The 20,302-nt window shown below is 34.7% G+C and overlaps 1 protein-coding gene across 1 annotated transcript; it reads left to right on the top strand.

Annotated features, from left to right (window-relative positions):
• Positions 1-13,559: 13,559 nt before the first annotated feature.
• Positions 13,560-14,003, top strand: C7974DRAFT_298621 (uncharacterized protein; the record flags this gene model as incomplete). The annotated part of the gene is made up of 1 exon (XM_046137702.1): positions 13,560-14,003. One exon carries the CDS (start codon positions 13,560-13,562, stop codon positions 14,001-14,003), a length of 444 nt encoding a protein of 147 aa, XP_046002255.1.
• Positions 14,004-20,302: the final 6,299 nt, after the last annotated feature.

Here is a 20,302-nt window from a genome sequence, read left to right as displayed (position 1 = left end):
CTAGAGTATGTTATTAGTAGGAAGTAGTAGTAATAGAGTCTAAAGCTTTATATTAAGGGCTAATATAACCTATTTTAGGTTTAAGGGAACTAATCTAGCACCTTAAAACCCTCCTTAGATATTACTAGAGGTAAACACTATATTATAGGCTGCTTTAAAGCATAGCAGGAACTTAGTCTTTATAATATAGCTAATTTAGTTATATATAAGCAATTTAGCTTAGCGCCTATATACTATCTTTAAAGGGGCAAAACAGCCTATATTAAGTAGCTATAGAAGGTATAATAAGTGCAGAGGCATATATAGAGTAATAATCTTATTATCCTTATAGTATTTCTAGAATTAGAGTAATTTATAGCTCTTATAGCTGTTAATAACTAGTAGTTAGTAGGTACTAGCAGTATGCTCCTTTATATATATATTAAAGTGCTTTAACTACTTAAAACTAAGCTTATTAGTAGTTTAGCTATTACTAGAGACTATAATAACCTAATCCTAGGGCAGGTCTTCCTCCTTATACTAGCTAGAGAGGTAGTAGCGCGCCTTAAAGATAATAAAGGGTAGAATAGCCTATCCTTTAGCATTAATACCCTATATAACTGTTATCTACTCCTAGTTGCCTAGCTAGACTACCTTTAGCCTTCCTTATCTCTCTAAAGCTATAATAACTACTCTCTAGGAGATCTAGCCTATTATAAAGCCTATTTTATTAAAGTTATACGTATTATTATCTAGAATACTATACTTAGCTTTTATATTTTATACTAGGGAAAACTAGCCCTATATAACTCTAGAATCCTTATAGAGGGCTTACTTATAGTTATACCTATAATTAAACTTTACTTTAAGCTCTAGTTAACGCTTTATAAATATACTAGGCTAGTTTATGCTAATAGGGCCTAGATTGCGCTCTGCGTGTAGAGAATTAGCTATTATAGCTATATCTGCTAGCTAAGGGCTAAATCCTTGCTTGTCTAGCTTAAGTATATAATTAATAATTACCTGCTCCTTATTATTATCTAACTCTTATAAGTTAGGCATAGTATTAGCTTATAAAGGCTATCTAGTAAGTTAATAGCTTAGTATAGCTTAAGAAATATTATAGATAGCTATAGCGCGTTGCTATAAGAGTTTTGCATCTTATTTAAGAGCTTAAAGCGCAAGCTATATTTAAGCTTCCTTTAACGCGTTAAGATTAGGTTATTATTAAGGCATTAGTATATAGAGGATACTTTAGTAGGGGCTTAGTAAAAGTAATTTACTCGCCTATTAATCTACTTGCCTATAAGGTACGTTATAGATTTCTTAAATATAAAGAAGTATTAAATAGCAAGAATAAGTCTTTTTTAGACTAGCATAGATAATATATACTAGGGATTAATCTATTAATAATATTAGTACTAATTACCTAGTTATACTCTCTATTAAATTAGGAGGAGTATAAATATAAGTACTACTAGACTATAGATTATAGTCTAACTATATATTAAGGTTATACTTTAAGCAAAGCTTATAAGCACTAATTAATTAGTGCTTAGAGATAAATACTATTAGGGAAACTAAAGGGGTCTTATACTAAGGAGTATAGATATAATCTATCTATCTTAAGGGTAAGAGGTAATAATAAATAGTATAGAGTAGACTATCTAGCTTAAAGGTTAGGTTAAGAAGTAATATTAAAGATTAATACTTAGGTTAAATATAAACTATAAGGGTTATATTTCTACTTGCTATATACTAATGCTAAGGTTTACTTATTAATAAGTAACTAATAAGTATCTAATAAGAAGGTAATAAGGGTGCTTATTAATAAGTAGAGTTATACTATACTTATTAATAAGTAGTAGTCTATATACTTACTTATTAATAAGTAAGTTATATAACTATAATTATAAGTCCTACTTACTATACCCCTATAACCTAGATAGAACCTAGTTAGTTACTTATTATACTATGCTATACTCCTTTATAGAATTATAACACTACCTCCCCTTCCTATCTAGTTTATCTTTAAACTATATAAGTTAAGAATAGGATTATATATAGCTAAGTGTCCCTATATCTAGTAATAGGTAAGTTAAGATATTCTTATATGTCTATAACCTTTATCTTAGTCTTAAAATTTATTAAGCTAATATGCTATCTAAAGTTTCTTATAACTATTATTTCTTTAAAGGCTATAAGTGCTATATTATACCTAATACTCTAAAAAGAATAAAATATACTAAGTACACTAAAGCTAGTAAGCTATGCATTAATATATTCTAGGAGTTATTAGACTATACTTATAAGAAGTATTATAAGAAAGTAGAGAATATTAAGACCTTACTAGTAACTATTATTACATAGTTATTATAAAATAAGAAGATTCTAAAATAGGCTAAAGATTGCACACAGTATAAAGCATTAGGCCTAGTAAATAAAATAGTTAAGTTAGGAGAGCTTAATTTAGTAGAGGAGGCTAATTATCCTATAGCATTTATTAGCATATATACTTTGCTAATTACCTAGAGCACTATAGGCCTTATAGAGAAGTCTATAGCTAACTATAGTACTTCTATACTAGTTAGTAGTAGTTAGTAAGGTTTATTACTAGTTCCTATATATTTTCTAAGTCTAGGTATCCTAACTACTTAACTAGGTATTCTTTATCTAGTCTAGTTTCTTAATATTTTATTATTTTCTTAACTTTCTATTTATTATTACTATTATTCTAGTAATAGAAGTCTTTCTAGATTAGTGTGCTAGTATTAGCTAGTTCTAATAAGGAGATATAGAATATAAGGTATATTTTTATATCTCTTAGTAGCTAAAGTTAATAGTTAACTAGGCTAATTTTCTTTAAAATAAAAAATAGTCTAACTTTAACTTTATCTAGTTTCTTTATTAGTTTTCTTATGCATAGATTCTTTATAAGGAGATACACTTTATCCCCCTTCTTTAGTAGAGGTGCTGTTTTTCTTTTCTTATTAATATAAGAGATTACTTATAACTAAGCTCTAGTAATATTCTTAAGCAATTTCTAATATACTTTCTTTAGTCTTTATACTAAGGATATTACTAATTCTATTTAGATATTACTATCAAGACTTTATATAAAGAGATTTAGATATCTTCTATAATTTATAAGAAATAGTATTATACCTATTACCTCTAATAGTTTATTATTATCTATAATTTATGCTATAGGCAAGAGTAAAACCTAATTATTCTACTACTAGTTATAGTAGATATAAAGATATATCTCTATTATCTAGTTTACTTATTCTATTTATCTATCTATCTATGGATAATAGGCTATTAAAAGCTTCTTCTTTATTCCTATTACTACAAGAAATATTATCTAAAAATTTAAAGTAAAGAGCTTGTCTCTATTACTAATAATTAATTTAGGAATACTATAGTATTAAATAATCCTATCTAGAAATACCTAAGCAAGCTACTCTATAGTATAGCTATATTAGAAAGGCATAAACTTAGTAGCTTTTATAAATCTATCTACTACTATAAATGTTAAATTATATTTATAGTCTATAACAGGGTTCTTAAAGGTTAGTAATTATATAATAAAATCTATTATAATATTTATCTATAGTATAGTTAGTAGTTCTATTACCTATATTTCTTTATATTTAGTATATATACTATACTTATTCTACTAATAGTTAATATATCCTTTAATATATTTAGTAACCTTATTTTTTATATTTAAGAACTTATAATATCTCTTAATAAGTTCTATTATCCTTATAATTCTAGGATAACTATATAGTATATTATTATAATAATTATATATAATTTCTTTTTAAAGGTTATTTAGTACTTAGCTTAGTATAAAGTATTCCTATAATATATATATAATATTATTAAGCTATTATAATAGTCTAAGGGATCTGTCTTAGTTAATTCTAAGTATAGTAGCTTTATTAATTATCTTTTTACCTACTAAGTTATATTATTAGCTAAGAGTATCTACTCTACTATTATCTTTGCCTAGAGTATATAGGATCTTAAACTTATACTAGCCTAGCATCTCTAACTATCTAACTTATCTTTAGTTTAGAACCTTAGTAGTTATAAAGTATACTAGGTTCTTATAATCTATATAGATTATAAGGTCTAAATAGCTTTCTATATATACTTACTAATGTTCTAGAGATAATATAATTACTAAGAGTTCTTTATTATATATATTATAGTATTCTTTTAGTCCTAAGAACTTATATAAGTAATAAGTAATTAGGTGCTATTATCTATCTTTTTCTTTTATAATATATACTCTTAATACTAAATCTAAGGTATCTATTTCTATTTAAAGTAGTTTATTATTCTTAAATATAATTAGTGTTAGGGGGTTAATATATACCTATTATAATAACTTAAATATGTTATTCTATTCTTTTCTCTATAAGAAGAGTATATCCTTCTATATAAGCTTTATAAGTAGCAAGGCCTTCTTTAAGTAATCCTTAATAAATTATCTATTAAAGTTAATAAACCTAAGGAATTCTTAAATCCCTTTAACTATTATTAGGGTAGGCTAATTCTTTACTATATTAATCTTAGTATTACTTATCTTAACTCTATATTATCCTATAATAAACCCTAGGAATTTAAATTTCTCCTTATACTATTTATACTTCTTAGGTTTTAGTTAGAGTTCTACTTGCTTTAAGTATTCTAGCACTTCTATAACGTGTTATATATACTCTTCTAGTGTCTTAGAGTATACTAGGATATTGTCTAGATATACTACTACTATTCTATTAAGGTGCGCCCTAAGAATATTGTTAATTAATTCCTAGTATATAGCTAGTATATTTATTAGACTAAATAGTATAACTAGGTACTTATAGAGTCTATATCTTATTCTAAATACTATCTTTTATTCTTTACCTTCCTTTATATAGATAAGGTTATATACTCCTCTTAAATCTAATATAGTAAAGTACTAAGCTTCTTATAACTAATCTTATAGCTCTATAATATTAGGTAGTAGGTAGTAGTTCTTAATTATAATTTTATTAAGCTTTCTAAAGTTAATATAAGGTTATAGCTTACTATCCTTCTTTAAAACAAATATAATAGGGTACCTTATAGGTAATTCTAATCTTCTAATAAATCCCTTTTAAAGGTTCTCTTAAATATACTTATAAAGTATACTAAGTTTCTTCTCTAATAACTGTCAGGTTTCATCTCATGTGACTTGGGATGGAACAACAATATATACTGTACCGAGCAAGGGCTCACTCATCAGAGTGAGTCGTGATACCTTTTGGAGGGTTGCCTGGCTCAGTGGCTCGGTACTGAGGCCTGACAATAACTAGTATAGTAGCTTAAAAGTTAGTTACTTTCCTTTCTAGAGCTTAATCTTATAATTCTAAGGTTTATACTTAGGTAAGGCTTTTACTATAAGCTCTTCTTTAAATATCTATATATATTATTAATATATATCTAGGATATTAGGAGTTATATATTTCTCCTTAACTACTACTTTATAAGGCTAGGGCTAGTTACTCTCTATATAGTTAACTACTCTATCTTAGCACGTCTTAGTTAAAGTAATATTACTAATTATCTTCTTATCTACTAGTTATATTATAGTCTATATAGGTTCTAACTATATTATACTATATTTATAGTACTTTAGTAAAAGCTTCTTAAGTACCTAATTTATCTATAGGTTATACTTTTATAACTAGGGAATTCCTAATATTATATTATAAGTAGCTATCCTAAAAGTATCTAGAGTTATTTCCTTATAGTATCCTTAAATAGTTATTAGAATAGATAATACCTTATAGGTTATTTCTAATTCCTTAGGTATAGGTTCTCTATTAGCTACTTATAGTAGGTAAGGTTCTATCTTCTAAGTAGGGCGTAGTCTAGCTAGCTATATTACTTATAAAGAGATATAGTTAGACTATAATCTATAGTCTAATAGTGCCTATATCTATACTCTTCCTAATTTAATAGAGAGTATAACTAGGTAATTAGTACTAATATTATTAATAGATTAATCTCTAGCGCATATTATTTATACTAGTCTAAAAAAGACTTATCCTTACTATCTAATACTTCTTTATATTTAAGGAATCTATACTATTTCTTAGCCTCCTTATAGCTCTTATAGTTATTATATAGGTATTATTACTAATATAGGTTTAAGTAGTAATTATTAATAAGTAACTATTTAATATATATATACTAGGTATCTTTCTCTTCTAAGAAGTAGTATTATTCTTATTTATTCTATAAATAAACTTTATATATATTATTCTTATATTTATACTATTTATTATAGTAGTAGTATTTTATACTAGAGAACTATCTACTATTTATCTTATTATTATAGTATACTATATATAAGTTAGTACTATAGGCTATCTATAAAAGAGTATAATAGAGGAGGTTTCTAGTGTCTATTAGGTACTAAGGTATTATTCTTTATTATATAGGCATTTACCTAAAGTTAGGTTTATTCTATATTAGGATATCTTTACTAGCGTATTATAGCATTTTAATAGTTATATAGTTATTTTATTAATAGTCTATAAACTATTTATTATACTATTCTTTAGGTTTCTTTAGGAGTTTATAGATAGATACTAATATATTCTTATAGTTTTTATAAACCTATAGGTCTAATATAACTATAGCTAGTATCTTGCTATTATTATATCTCTAGAGTAACTTCTATAACTAAATATAAGCTACTACTAGTTTATTATCTATAATATTAAGTATAACATACCTTATAGGTAAGCTAATTACCTAGGTAAGCTAATTACTTTTACTAAGACTATACTAAACTTTATATAACTTGCAATAGCTTAATATAAGCTTATAAAAAAGCTCTTAAATAAAGCAAATATATAGCTTGCTATCTAGGCTATCTAACAAGACGCAACACTCTTCTAGCAACGCGCTGCAGCTATCTATAAAATCTCTTAAAGCACGCTTAGTACACGCCTTGCTAGAGCCTCTCTATAATATAATTATAAGCCTAAATTAATAAAACTAATAAGCACTAAAGAGGAGGTAATTATTTAGCATGTTCTAAAGCTAGATAAGCAAGGATACCTGCCCTAGCTTACTAATATAGAGGATATAGCTAACTCTCTACTTACTAAATATAACTAGCCTTCTATTAGCAAGAACTAGGCTAGCACGTTTATTAAGTGTTACCTAGAGCTTAAGGTTAAGTTTAATTAAAAGTATAACTATAAGAGAGCCCTCTGCAAGGATCCTAAGGTAATCTAGAGCTAGTTCTACCTAGTAGAGAATACTAAAGCTAAGTATAGTATTCTAGATAAAGATACTTATAACTTTAATAAGTCTAGGTTTATAATAGGTGTTATATCTATAGAAGCTATTATTATAGGCTCTAAGTGTTAAGGAAGGCTAAAGATAGTATAATAGGGTAACTAAGAGTAGACTAGTATTATCTAGGGTATTAATGCATTAGGGTAGGTTATTCTATCCTTTATTATCTTCTAAGGCAAGCACTACCTCTCTACTTAGTATAAGGAGCTATCTATACCTTATAACTAGGTTATTACTATCTCTAAGAACAGCTAGACTAATAATAAGCTTAGCATTAAGTAGCTAAAGCACTTTAATAAGCATATAAAGGAGCGCACTATTAGCAGCTATTAGCTGCTTATTCTAGACAGCTATAAGAGCTATAACTTAGTTAATTTCTACTAATATTATAAGAAATATAAGATTATTACTCTATATATACCTCTATACTTATTATACCTATTATAGCTACTTAATATAGGTTGTTTTGCCCTAATAAAGAAGGCCTATAGTTACTAAGCTAATCTACTAATATATAGCAAGATTACTTATATTATAAAACTTAAATTCTTACTATGCTTTAAAGAAGCTTTTAATACCTCTATTACTAGAAGTAATATCTAGGGAGGATTTAGAGGCGCTAGCTTAGTCCCCTTTAATCTAGAGGCTATATTATTAAAGCTTAAAGTACGCCTATATACTCTACTACTACCTACTATAGATAAGAGTATATAGTACTCTTAAACTCTATAGAATACCCTAGAATTTAGGTCGCAATTAAAGCTAATTTAAGAGAGGATTTAGCAATATAGAAATAGCTTACTAACTTTAATAGTTAACAGTCTTAATTAGCTTACTAAAGGTGTAGAAATAATAGTATATTTACTAGTTTTAGTGTGCAACTAGGTTATAGAGCTTTAAGCTACTAATAAGGCTGCTATGCGCTATAAATTATATAAGAAGAAGTAGATCTAGAGGGAAGAGATTCTTACTATTAGTAAAGGAGTGCGCTTAACTACCCTAAAGGAGTTTAAAGCCTATAGTAATAGAAAGAAGGTAAGTAAGAAGAGGCGCGTTAAACTAGGCACTTAGTCTTTATAACACTATAGCATATATAGTAAGGTAGAGCATAATATATAAATATATAAGAATAATATATAAGGTATTTCTTAGTAATTTTATATACTATAACCTGCAGTAGAACCTAAGTTACTACTATAGTATTATAAGTTATATAAAGTTTAGTATAGGCTTAGTAAAAGTAATTAGCTTACCTAGGTAATTACTATGTCTGTGCGCATAATGCGCAGATTCGCGTAATATATTACACTACTAAAATAGCTTACTTAAAAATAAGGCTATAGAGCTATACTTAATAGTTATTATTATAAGATAATTTATTAGAGTACTCTATAGACCTATATAATAATATTCTCTTATATATTTTACTTATATAGAGTTGCTATTTAGCTGCTATAGGTAGTATAGGTGCAGGTAGGCAGAGAAGGCGTTATAGGTATAGGGTAACTATAAGCACCTACTATATAACGCATAGGCTTACTTCTTACTATAGAAGCTTTTAAAGTTATCTTATTACCTCTTTAGGATAATTATATAGCTTTTGCAGTATTATAAGCTTCCTTCTAATATTATTTTTTAGCCTTGCATTTAGCTACTTCTTCTACCTTCTTAGCTTTAACCTAGGCTCTCTCTTCCTTCTCCCTTACCTACTACTTATACTTCTCCTATTAAAGCTTTTCTTTATATAGCTTATTAGCATGCCTAAGTTTAGCTATCTCTACTTTTCTAACCTCTTCTGCCTTAGCTTCTTGTTATTTTACCTGCTTATACTAACGTGCTTTCTTAACCCTATAAGGAGAGTAAAACACTGCTCTACTATAATAGTCCTTAGGTTTCTAGAAGTTAAGAGGTTTGCTCTTCTTCTTATACTTCTTCTAAGTCTTAAGAACCTCTTTTAGGCCTGCTATCTTATAGTAGAGTAGCTAGTTTTAGACTAAGATATAGTAGAGAGATTAGCTAATCTTCCTTAGCTCCTTACTACTCTTATCCTTAGCTACCTTCCGCAGTAGAGTCTTAATTTTAAGCTAATCTTTGCTAGAATAAGTTAAAGAAGAGCTTCTGCTAGTATTAGAAGCTTCTAGAGAGTCCTTAGTAAAGCGTTAGAGTATAACGTTAGGTTAGAGGGGTACTATACCTGTTGCCTTAAAAGACTTAAGTATTAGCCCCTAAGTAAATATACTTATCTAGGCCTTCTAGAATAGGTAGAAGAAGTTACTCTTCTTAATTACTAATAGTCCCTAGCTATTATAAAGATATATTATAAGCTCCTTTAAGTATGTAGTTAAGAGAGGCTTAAATATTACTATATCTAACAGCTACAGTATATATATTAAGTAAGGAGAAAGGATAGCTAGAAGTATTCTATTCTAATTATAATAGTTAATAAAATCTATTATTATATAGAATCTATAGCTATTAAGGATTAGGAGGCGCTAGTTCCTCTGTGCCTTAGTCTTAGTAAAGCAATTAAACACCTACTAAAGCTAGGCAAGGCCTATATTATTATTAGTCTAGCTAGTAGGGGATAAGGAAACAAATACTAAGTATACCCCTAGCTCTATCTCCTCTACCTAGCTTAATTATAGGGTACTATTAGCAGAGTTATAGAGGAGACCTAGCGGTAGTACTATCCTATTACTATATATATAAGCTAGTAGCGTTACCTATACCCTATTACTATCTTAGAGTAATACCTTAACCTCCCCCTTCTTCTATATCTATCTACTAAAGACATATTTTATCCTAGTAGTAACCCCTATTATAAAGCCCTTCTTATCTATATTATATATATAGTAGCTATTAACCTTATATTTAGCAATCTTGCGTTATAGTAGGTTAAAGTAGAGCTTATACTTTTAATATAAATTAGCGTTATAGCAATTAGTATCTATACCTGTTAAGTATTTAGAGATAAGATAGATAGCATAGGTGTTAATAAACTAGGTAACCTAGCTCTTGCTTACGCGATCCTTAGCTATAGAAGATATAAAATTTTATATTATCTCCCTTATAGGAGGTATAGAATAAGTAGTAAGCTCTCTTATATAAGTTATAAGCTCTTTCTCTTATTAGGGGGTAAGCTTCTATTATGCAATAATCTTCTCCTAATATAGGCGCGTCTTACCTCTCTATATGCGCATTAACATTAACTATATAACACTATACTTTTATACTATTTTAGTCTATAGAATCTTATCTTTAGATATAAAAGTATTATACTCTAAGAGGGCTTCTTATAATCCTATTACATTATATTATTATAAATATATAAGTATAGAGGTATTTTAGTAGTTCGGCGCATTACGCAAATCTGCGCATTATGCGCACAGATATAGTAGCTTACCTATAAGGTATGTTATTATTATTCTATATATACTATTATATACGTTCTTTATTATTATATACTATATATTTATTACTTAGGCGTTGCAATATATTAGTCTAGTGCTTAACCTCTAGTTATTAGTCTAGGGCCTAGAGCATCTAGTTATAATACTCTTAGTATTTAGTAGATCTATTTAGTTTATTATACTAGTATAGTATAGGTGCTCTACTTTAGATACTTTATTAGTCCTTATTAGGTTTAATATATTTATTATTAGTCTTAGGTTTTATCTCTAGATCTTCTATAAGACGTCCTATATTATTAGTAATTATTTCCTAATTACTAGCATTAGTAGGCTTAGCCTTGCTAGATAGTATATCAAGCTATTATATAACCTTATTCTTGCTATAATAGTCTCTAGTAAAGTAGTCTATTTTACTATAGCTATAGTAAGTTATTAGAGGCTTACTAGTATTAAGGTTATACTTTAAGCAAAGCTTATAAGCACTATTTAATTAGTTCTTAGGGATAAATACTATTAGAGAAACTAAAGAGGTCTTGCACTAAGGAGTATAGATATAATCTATCTATCTTAAGGGTAAGAGGTAATAATAAGTAGTATAGAGTAGACTATCTAGCTTAAAGGTTAGGTTAAGATCTAATATTATAGATTAATACTTAGGTTAAATATAAACTATAAAGGTTATATTCCTACTTACTATATACTAATACTAAGGTTTACTTATTAATAAGTAACTAATAAGTATCTAATAAAAGGTAATAAGAGTACTTATTAATAAGTAGAGTTATACTATACTTATTAATAAGTAGTAGTCTATATACTTACTTATTAATAAGTAAGTTATATAACTATAATTATAAGTCCTACTTACTATACCTCTATAACCTAGATAGAACCTAGTTAGTTACTTATTATACTATGCTATACTCCTTTATAAGATTATAATAGAAAGTAAGTTTAGGCAGAAGAGACCCTAATAGTTAAGAAGGGCTAGTAATTAATAGCTCTAATAGAGTTTAGGGCGTATAGTAATAGTAAGAAGGCAAAGAAGCAGGTGCGCACTAATAGGGCTAAGCTAACCTAAAGGCGCTATAGATAGTATAGTAAGACTAGACATAACGCACAAACGTGCAAGAATAATATAGAAGTAGTCTCTAAGTAATATTATAGCTTGTTTTGCCTTATGCAGCGCTATTTTATAGTATTTTAAGTTATAATAGGGTAGGCTTTAGTAGGGGCTTAGCAAAAGTATTCTACTTACTTAGTATTCTACTCGCCTATAAGGTACGTTAACAATATTAGAAAGTTTTAAAATGTTTTATTTACTTATGCTTTATATAATATCAATAGCTAGATATAAGAATACGCAGTATTATAGCAAGCAGCAATAATCTACTAATAGCGATATATTATGTCTTAGCTTGCCATCTCAGCTTAAGCAACCAATTCAAGCTATATTCGCATGTCGAGAGTACACAGGGCAACTTTGGATACAAAATTTCAGTTTCCCTGTCTTAGAATATTCAATATCAATATGTGGCGTTAATATTAAGGTTTCTCCGTCGCGAATCTGTTGCGATGATTCAATGTGAGAATTTAGCGTAGAAGAGAAGAGCTTTGTCATCTGCAAAGAATCCTCACGTGTTTATCACGTGAGCTTTGTTCTAGCACATTCCTTTGTTCTATTCTTAGCACAACACCGTGAGGATGGATGGCCTGCAACCGGTCGTGTCCACTTCACTCAGAGCGTCCGTAAATCACAGCAACCATGGACCCAGCCAGTCATGCACTGGCATTAGAACTGCCCCCTAATGTTCGCAGGAGCGTCTCTGCTCGAGCTAGACATGGTAATGTAATGTCCCTCGTACTACTGTGCATTATCGCTCCAAAGGACGACAATCGAGAAAAGCGAAAGACGAAGGCCAGCAATATCTAACCCCTTCTGAGGAGAAAGCACTCGTGGATTTCATATTACGTATGAGTACCAGCGGATCTCCTATTCGTGTAAAATATATTCCCTCGCTTGCTTTTTGCATCGCCCGCCGACGTACAACGAATCGACCTGCCAGCGAGCCGCACAAGAACTGGCCTCAGGGCTTCCGCCGCCGGCACCCCGAGATCAAATCGAGGAACAACCGAGCGATGGCTTGGGAACGCCATGATAACAACATATATGATAAGGTGGTACACTGGTTCGATGTAATCGGACCGGAAGTCTGTAGACCAGACGTTGAGCCACAGAATTGGTATAACATGGATGAGACAGGCATTATGCTTTCTATGCTCGGCACTGTCAAAGTTCTTATAGGTAAGGATGACCAACGGAACTATAGAGGCGCTGGTGTCAAGCGTACGATGGTGACTGCTATCGAGTGCGTGTCAGCAAGTGGTGAGTTTCTGCACCCAATGATCATCTGGCCTGCCTCTACCCATCGGAGTAACTGAACAACGTACCCTACACCTGGGTGGGTCTTCGCTCTCTCCGAAACCGGCTACAACGACTCTTATCTTAGCTTGAAGTGGATGAAAGAAGTATTTGATCCCCAGACGAAAGCTCGTGCTAACGGGAAACCACGGGTACTGGTATGTGACGGCTTCGGAACCCACGAAACCCTTGAGATACTGGAGTTTTGCTTTGAGAACAACATTACGCTCTCTAGACTTCCTTCTCATACTTCTCATAAGCTCCAGCCATGCGATGTGTCAGTCTTCGGCCCCTTAAAGTCAGCATATCGAGAGCAAGTAGAACGACTGTACCGCGGAGGTCTGACGAATATCAACAAGGAGCACTTCACCACTATATACAGCCGGGCAAGAGAGAAGGCGATGACTAAACGAAATATCCTCGCAGGCTGGGCAAAGGCTGGACTGTTTCCATTTAACCCTGAAAGGGTTCTCCGTGACCTTACAAAGCCAGGCGCTCCACTGACTGTTCAAGCACTGAGAGCAGATGGAGCTTCCCAGGACGAGATTGTTCAAACACCAGTCACACCTTTATCATCAGAAGCTCTTAAAGATGTGCTAAATCAGATTAAGCAGTGCTCTCGCTCTGATCAGCAGCATAGTAAGCTAGTCCAAAAGCTTGCCAACGCCGTTGAGAAATCTATTGCTCGCCAAGCTCTTGATGAAAATTACATCAAGGTCCTCAGGACTGCAAACAATGAGGCAAAACCTCGCAGATCGACAAAGTCGAAAATCCTTGGGAAAGCAAGGGTGATGACTTACGAGGATATCGTCGCAGAACGTGCTAGGAGGGATGCTGCACCTTAAACTTAAGGGAAAGGCAAAGGCAAAGGAAAGCGTGGTTGCCCACGGAAGGCAACTACCCAGGCTGAAGAAGGTCCGGCAGATGACGCGAGTAATCATCGTCAACACGAGACCGCTATTCCAGAAGCAAGTAAACCAGGAGGTGTTGAACCAGATGCGGCTCAGCCATCAGCTGGAGTAACATGGGCAAGAGAGACGCCGGTAGATCCAATGTTAAAGTCCTGGAAGGCACCTGTAGCCCGAATGTGGTGATGTGCTTGGCTCATAGAGGTGGGTATAGGCGTAGGCGTATATTAGATCTTTTTCCTTCCTTGCTTAATAAATGACTTTAGAAGTAGCTTACTGTCGCACGGTTGGGTGCGGGGGTTGCAAGTATAGGATCTTGAGAAGAGTGTGTATATTGTTTTTTTTTATTTTAGCATCATAGCTCAGCTAATATCTAGGTCCTTGCGTGGCACGATTAGTAACACAGTTTAGGTTCACGACAGCGCTTGGCCTGCGACACTTACTGTCGTACGCGTAAGCCCCTTGAACATGTGAATGATGCTAACATGTGCTTTCTAACGTTCTCCAGCGCTCATTGTCCTATATATAGCGTTGAGAAAATACGTGGATAAGAAGCGATTGAATCAACACGTGACTACAAACGTCCATCGCTCATGATTGGCTCTCTCATCTAGGTTAGCTGTAAAAATTTGAACCCACGTAAGCGCATCTTGATTGGAGCATTTATCCCGCAAGTACCAAGCAGCGTGGCGGCCACGCATAAATCGGTCCGCACACCAGCCATGATAGCGTTGTAGAGGTTCTAAGCGACATACAAGACTCCTAGACGTGTATGAAATCTGTGCCGATGTCTATGTCGCCGAAAACTAACAGTGGTGGCCTTGACTTAGTTGAGCATCAGCTGTTGCCATAAAGTCAGTCATTTCGTGACTCGGGCGTTCGGTGCACGGACAGGTCACTGGGCGACGATGATCAGACACTATGGCTATACTAAAAGGACACAGCAGCTAGGTTAGGTGCTCGCAGTCTATGCGAAATTTCATCTTTATGATTAGGTGATATAGAAGGCGTGACCACATTGTTGAAATCAAAGTCACGTGCGATGAGCGATTAGTCATTAGGTAGCGCAGAACTCTGTAACCGCTCAACAACAAGATGTAGAGCGACCGCGCGTCCCACGTTACTTCCTCACAACACGCATTAAAGACTCAAGCAACTTGGCGTAGGGCACCCTCAACCTTGCATCGGCTCCTTTCTCACGATTGGGAAGAAGCTCCAAGCGCGACATTCGTTCCCGCGCCATGAGGACCAGGCTTACGCTGCAACAGAAGGATCACCTCGTGCAACACATTTTGGAGCTAGAAGCTCGAGGCTTCCCTCCCTGGGCGGCGGGTATTGAGGAGGCCGCTAACGATTTGCTTGCTGGCCAGAAGCGTTCAGTTGGGATCCGTTGGGTCAAGGACTTTGTCAAGAGCCGGACGGACTTACCAGTGAAGTTTTGTGACCGATATAAGCATGATGCCCGACGCGAGGTCGATACCATCAACCAGTGGTTTACCAATTTCAAAGACGTGAAGGCTCAGTACAAGGTCCAGGACGCAAACATATACAGCTTTGACGACTATCGAAGCGACGTAGACAGAAGCGACAAAGGCGTCCTACAAGCGGGTTCCGACGTAAGACGACAACGATACCCAGATCATCGTCCCAAATGTTCGCGCCATCTTACAGTACTTCAAGCCCTCAGCGCGACAGGCCGGGCGGTTCCGCCATTCCTCATCTTTGCTGGCCGTCCTCCCCTGACTATAGGGGATCCTGGGAGCGATGTGCCTCGCACTTGGGGGATTACAACATCTGAGGACGGCCTCGCGACGGCACGGACAGCAGCTGTATGGCTGGAGCATTTTGACAAGCACACTAAGCCTCGCGCTGCTAAAGCCTACCGGATGCTCATCCTTCACAGCCACGAGTTCCATAACTCTATCCAATTCCAACGTCTCTGCCATGGAAGGAGGATCATCCCTATCTGTGTACCATATTGGTACGGCCATCGACTGCAGCCATTCGATGTGGGATATTTCCCGTCCTTACAAAAGGCATATTCGGAAAAGTTAGACGACCTGATAGACCGCATCAGAGGGTTGGTGGTTGAGCCATATTGGTTCCTGTCCGCTTTGGTTGCAGCCTTCAGTATAGCCTCCACAAAGCAAAGCATCTGTGCAAGCTTCCGAGACGCCGGCCTAGTACCATACGATCCAGACGCTGTGCTGTCGAAACGTCCCATCGAGCTTCCAATGCCCATTGACCTGGCCCAAGACGAGATCCAGCCCGAGCTACGCCTGTTAGACCGCACGGGTCAGAAGAAGGTCCGATTTGTCGTACCAGAGACGTCAACTCAGCGAAGTCGAAACGAGTGGTTGTCTACTCAATGCAAGTCAAATAAGAAGCGCGCTCGGACTGCTACTTCACCGACGATGCAGACTCTCTTGTTGTATGCTGAGTTAGTGGATGCTCTAGAAACCCAAAATAGGTTATTGGAAGAGCGTGTGGAGCAGCTGATGAAGATGCAGCGGCAGATTACAACCCATAAGAAGTCGCCCGCGCAAAGGCCTAGAGGACAATCTGTTCAGAAATTGATCCAGAAACGGGCAAAGAGACGTTGCAGGGGTTGCGGCATAGCAGGTCATGATTTACGGAACTGCAAGGGCTGAGATATACTTACCAACAAGTCTGCACATAACGTGAGCGGTAAGCGAGTCGCTCGGGCAAGCGAGTCGCTTACCTTTGCCAAGATTACACCTCATTCAACCTTTCATCCAATGTCTTAACAACCTGATCTCAAATTGCTTTCTTGTGAGGATAGGATAGTCCTTGCTATCTAAGCTATAAAATCTAACGCGTTGCTAAGCTAGCAACACGCTGCTGCTATCTATAACATTCCTTAAAGGACTCTCTCTAACTAACGCGCTAAAACCACCTTATAACGCAATTCCTATCCTAACTTATTCTAGCTTACTAGGGTTAAAGAGGACATAATTATATAATATATAAGAAAGCTTAACACATAAGGCTTTGCCTCTATGCTTAGCTATATATATAAAATAGCTAACTAACTACTAGCTACCTATTATAGTAGCTAGGTTAGGGGAAAATAGGCTAGGAACCTTATATACTAGAAGCCTAAGATTAAGTCTTAAGTAACTAGATAGCATAATTACTAGAGAGTTCTATATAGCAACCTAGCTATTATTAGCCCCTGTTATAATTGCCCTTTTATAACTAACTAGATGCTAACACCTAGCAAATGCTAACACGCTTGGCATGATATTACACGGGCTATCCTATATGGCGCAGTTTTATTACAAGTCACGTGACGAGCTTACTCCTTGGCAGTCAAGCTAAAGTAGGTCTTATGTGGAGCTCACGCAGCTCACGTCGAGCTTGGTAAGCCTAGCTTACGCAGCTTATGTCGAGCCTGGTAAGCTACTACACTCTCTATAGTATATAGCAAGTAGGAACACAACCCTTATAGTTCGTGTTTAACCTAAGTATTAATCTATGATATTGGATCTTAACCTAACCTTTAAGCTAGACAGTCTACTCTATACTACTTATTGTTACCCCTTGCCCTTAAGATAGACAGATTATATCTGTACTCCTTAGTGCAAGACCCCTTCGGTTTCCCTAACAGTATTTATCCCTGAGAACTAATTAAATAGTGCTTACGAGCTTTGCTTAAAGTACAACCTTAATATTTTAAACACCCTTAAGATGTCTACTACCTTAGGAAACCAAGCTACCCCTAGCTTAACGTCTAACAATATAGACATGACCGATAATAGTGCTGCCCGCATAGGTAACATCACGGTTAACAAACCCGATCTCTACTACGGCGAATGTAACAAGCTTAACAATTAGCTTATGCAATAGGACTTGTTCTTCTTGTTCCAAGGCGAACGCGTTAAAGAGATTAAAAGGGTTGTGCTTGTTAGCAGTTATATGCGTGGCGCGGCATTTAAATAGATTAAACCCTTTGTACAACAGTATAACGCGGGCGAGGCCCTAGACGAAGTAGATGTCTAGATAAAGGACTTCAATGCTTTTAAGGAACAGATTAAACCCGTGTTTAGCATATTTAACAAAGTCTCTAGCGCAAGACGCGAGATCCAACGTATTATACAAACTAAGTTAGCTGCTAACTACGCCGCGGAGTTCTAACAACTCGCTGCACACACTAACTAGGACAACACCGCACTTTTAACTATATTTAAGCAAGGACTCAAGCTAAAGATCAAGGAGGAGCTAATGCGCACCAGCGCCAGCACTGACACCTTCAATGCATTGGTTAACACTGCGATTAATATTAACGTTAAACTATATAAGCTATAGTTGGAATTGCGAGATAACCCCTAAGCGCGGGCCACTAATTCTGCACCACACGCCTTTAGGAACTAATAGAAAAATAACATCTAACGAGGACAGCGTAGAGGACGCTACTAGTCTAACACGTCACGACAAGTCTATACTAGAACCAACACAGGATACTATAGCGCTGAGGCTATAGACCTTTCTAACATTAACAAAGGACCTAAACGGTAGAATATTAAGAACAAGGGTAGTTCTAGAACTAACAAGCTACTAGTAACTTGTTATAGCTGTGGCAAACAAGGCCACTTCGCTAGAGACTATCGCAGCAAGAACAAAGTTACGCGACAGCTTAACATATTATCTAGTAAAAGAGTTAGCTTTACTGATGCTAGTAACTAGGAAATAATTACTAATAACATAGGACGTCTTATAGAAGACCTAGAGACGGAATCCGGGACAGATAACGAATACATCGAACCCGATAAGGACCAACAAAACGTCCGAAGCAGCACACCTATACCACACCAATAGTTAGAAGTCTGCACTACTAAACAACGCAGATCTGCTAAATATTAAGAACATTGCGACCAGATGCTCTAGGTCCTAGACCAACGACTGGAAGCTAAGCACTGGGCTGACGCAGCACGACGCATCAGCAACGAACGCATAGCACGCAACAACAAAGAAAGTGCAGGACGCTATGCACTAAACAACGACATACTCGACATTATAGATAATAAACCTATAGTAGCTCGCATTTAGTTGCAGAAGTTACTATAGAGATATAACAACGGCGAGATATTAGTTATAGTTGCCTTGGACCTACAAGTCCGCAAGAACTATAAGAACGCGTTAGTATCTATCCACAAACTCCTAAAGAAACCTAAAGAATAGTATAACGAATAGTTCGCGGACTATTAACAAAACAACTACGCAACTATTAAGACGCTGCAACGCGCTAGCTAAGATATCCCAGCACAGGATAAACCCGACGTTAGGCAAATGCCCGCACGACGAAGGACAACACCTTGGTACCTAATAGACACAAGGAACCTCCTCTACTATACCCTTTTATAGGTAGCCTGTAGCACAGACTCGTGCACGGTATACTACGACAACAAAATAAATAGTAGATAGTTCCCTAGCACGAAACAACACTACTATAATAAATAGTATAAATGCAAGGACAACACGTGCGAAGTTTACTTGTAGGACAAGCAATAACAATACTACTTCCTAGGAGAGAAAGATACTTAGTATGCGTGTATTAAATAGTTATTAATTAATAATTACTGCTTAAACCTATATTAGCAACGATGCCTATATAACAACTGCAAAGGCTACAAGGAGGCTAAGAGGCAGCAAGGATTCCTTGAACACGAAGAAGTGTTAGACAGCGAGGATGAGTCTTTTTTAGACTAGCGCAAACGATATGCGCTAGGGATCGATCTATTAACAATATCGGTACCGATCGCCTAGTTATACTCTCTATTAAGTTAGGAGGAGTATAGATGCGGGCACTACTAGACTGCGGATCACAGTCCAACTATATCTCTTCGCGAGCGATATAGCTAGCCGGACTACGCCCTACTTGGAAGACAAAACCTTACCCACTATAAGTAGCTAATAGAGAACCTATGCCTAAGGAATCAGAAATAACCCACGAGGTATTGTCTGTTCTAATAACTATCTAAGAACACTATAAGGAAATAACCCTAGACGCTTTTAGGATAGCTACTTACAACGTTATATTAGGAATTCCCTAGTTACGAAAGCATAACCTATAGATAGATTAGGCACTCAAGAAGCTTTTGCTAAAGCACTGCAAATGCAGCATAATGCAGTTAGAACCTGCGCGGACTATAACGCGACTAGCAGATAAGAAGACGATTAGTAATATTGCTTCGACCAAGACGCGCCAAGATAGA

This window comes from Boeremia exigua (assembly GCF_020726555.1).
Source record: "Boeremia exigua strain MPI-SDFR-AT-0100 chromosome Unknown C7974scaffold_1, whole genome shotgun sequence".
NCBI lineage: Eukaryota > Fungi > Ascomycota > Dothideomycetes > Pleosporales > Didymellaceae > Boeremia > Boeremia exigua.
Note: the sequence above shows the minus strand (reverse complement) of the source record. Positions and strands in the feature narration are given on the sequence as shown.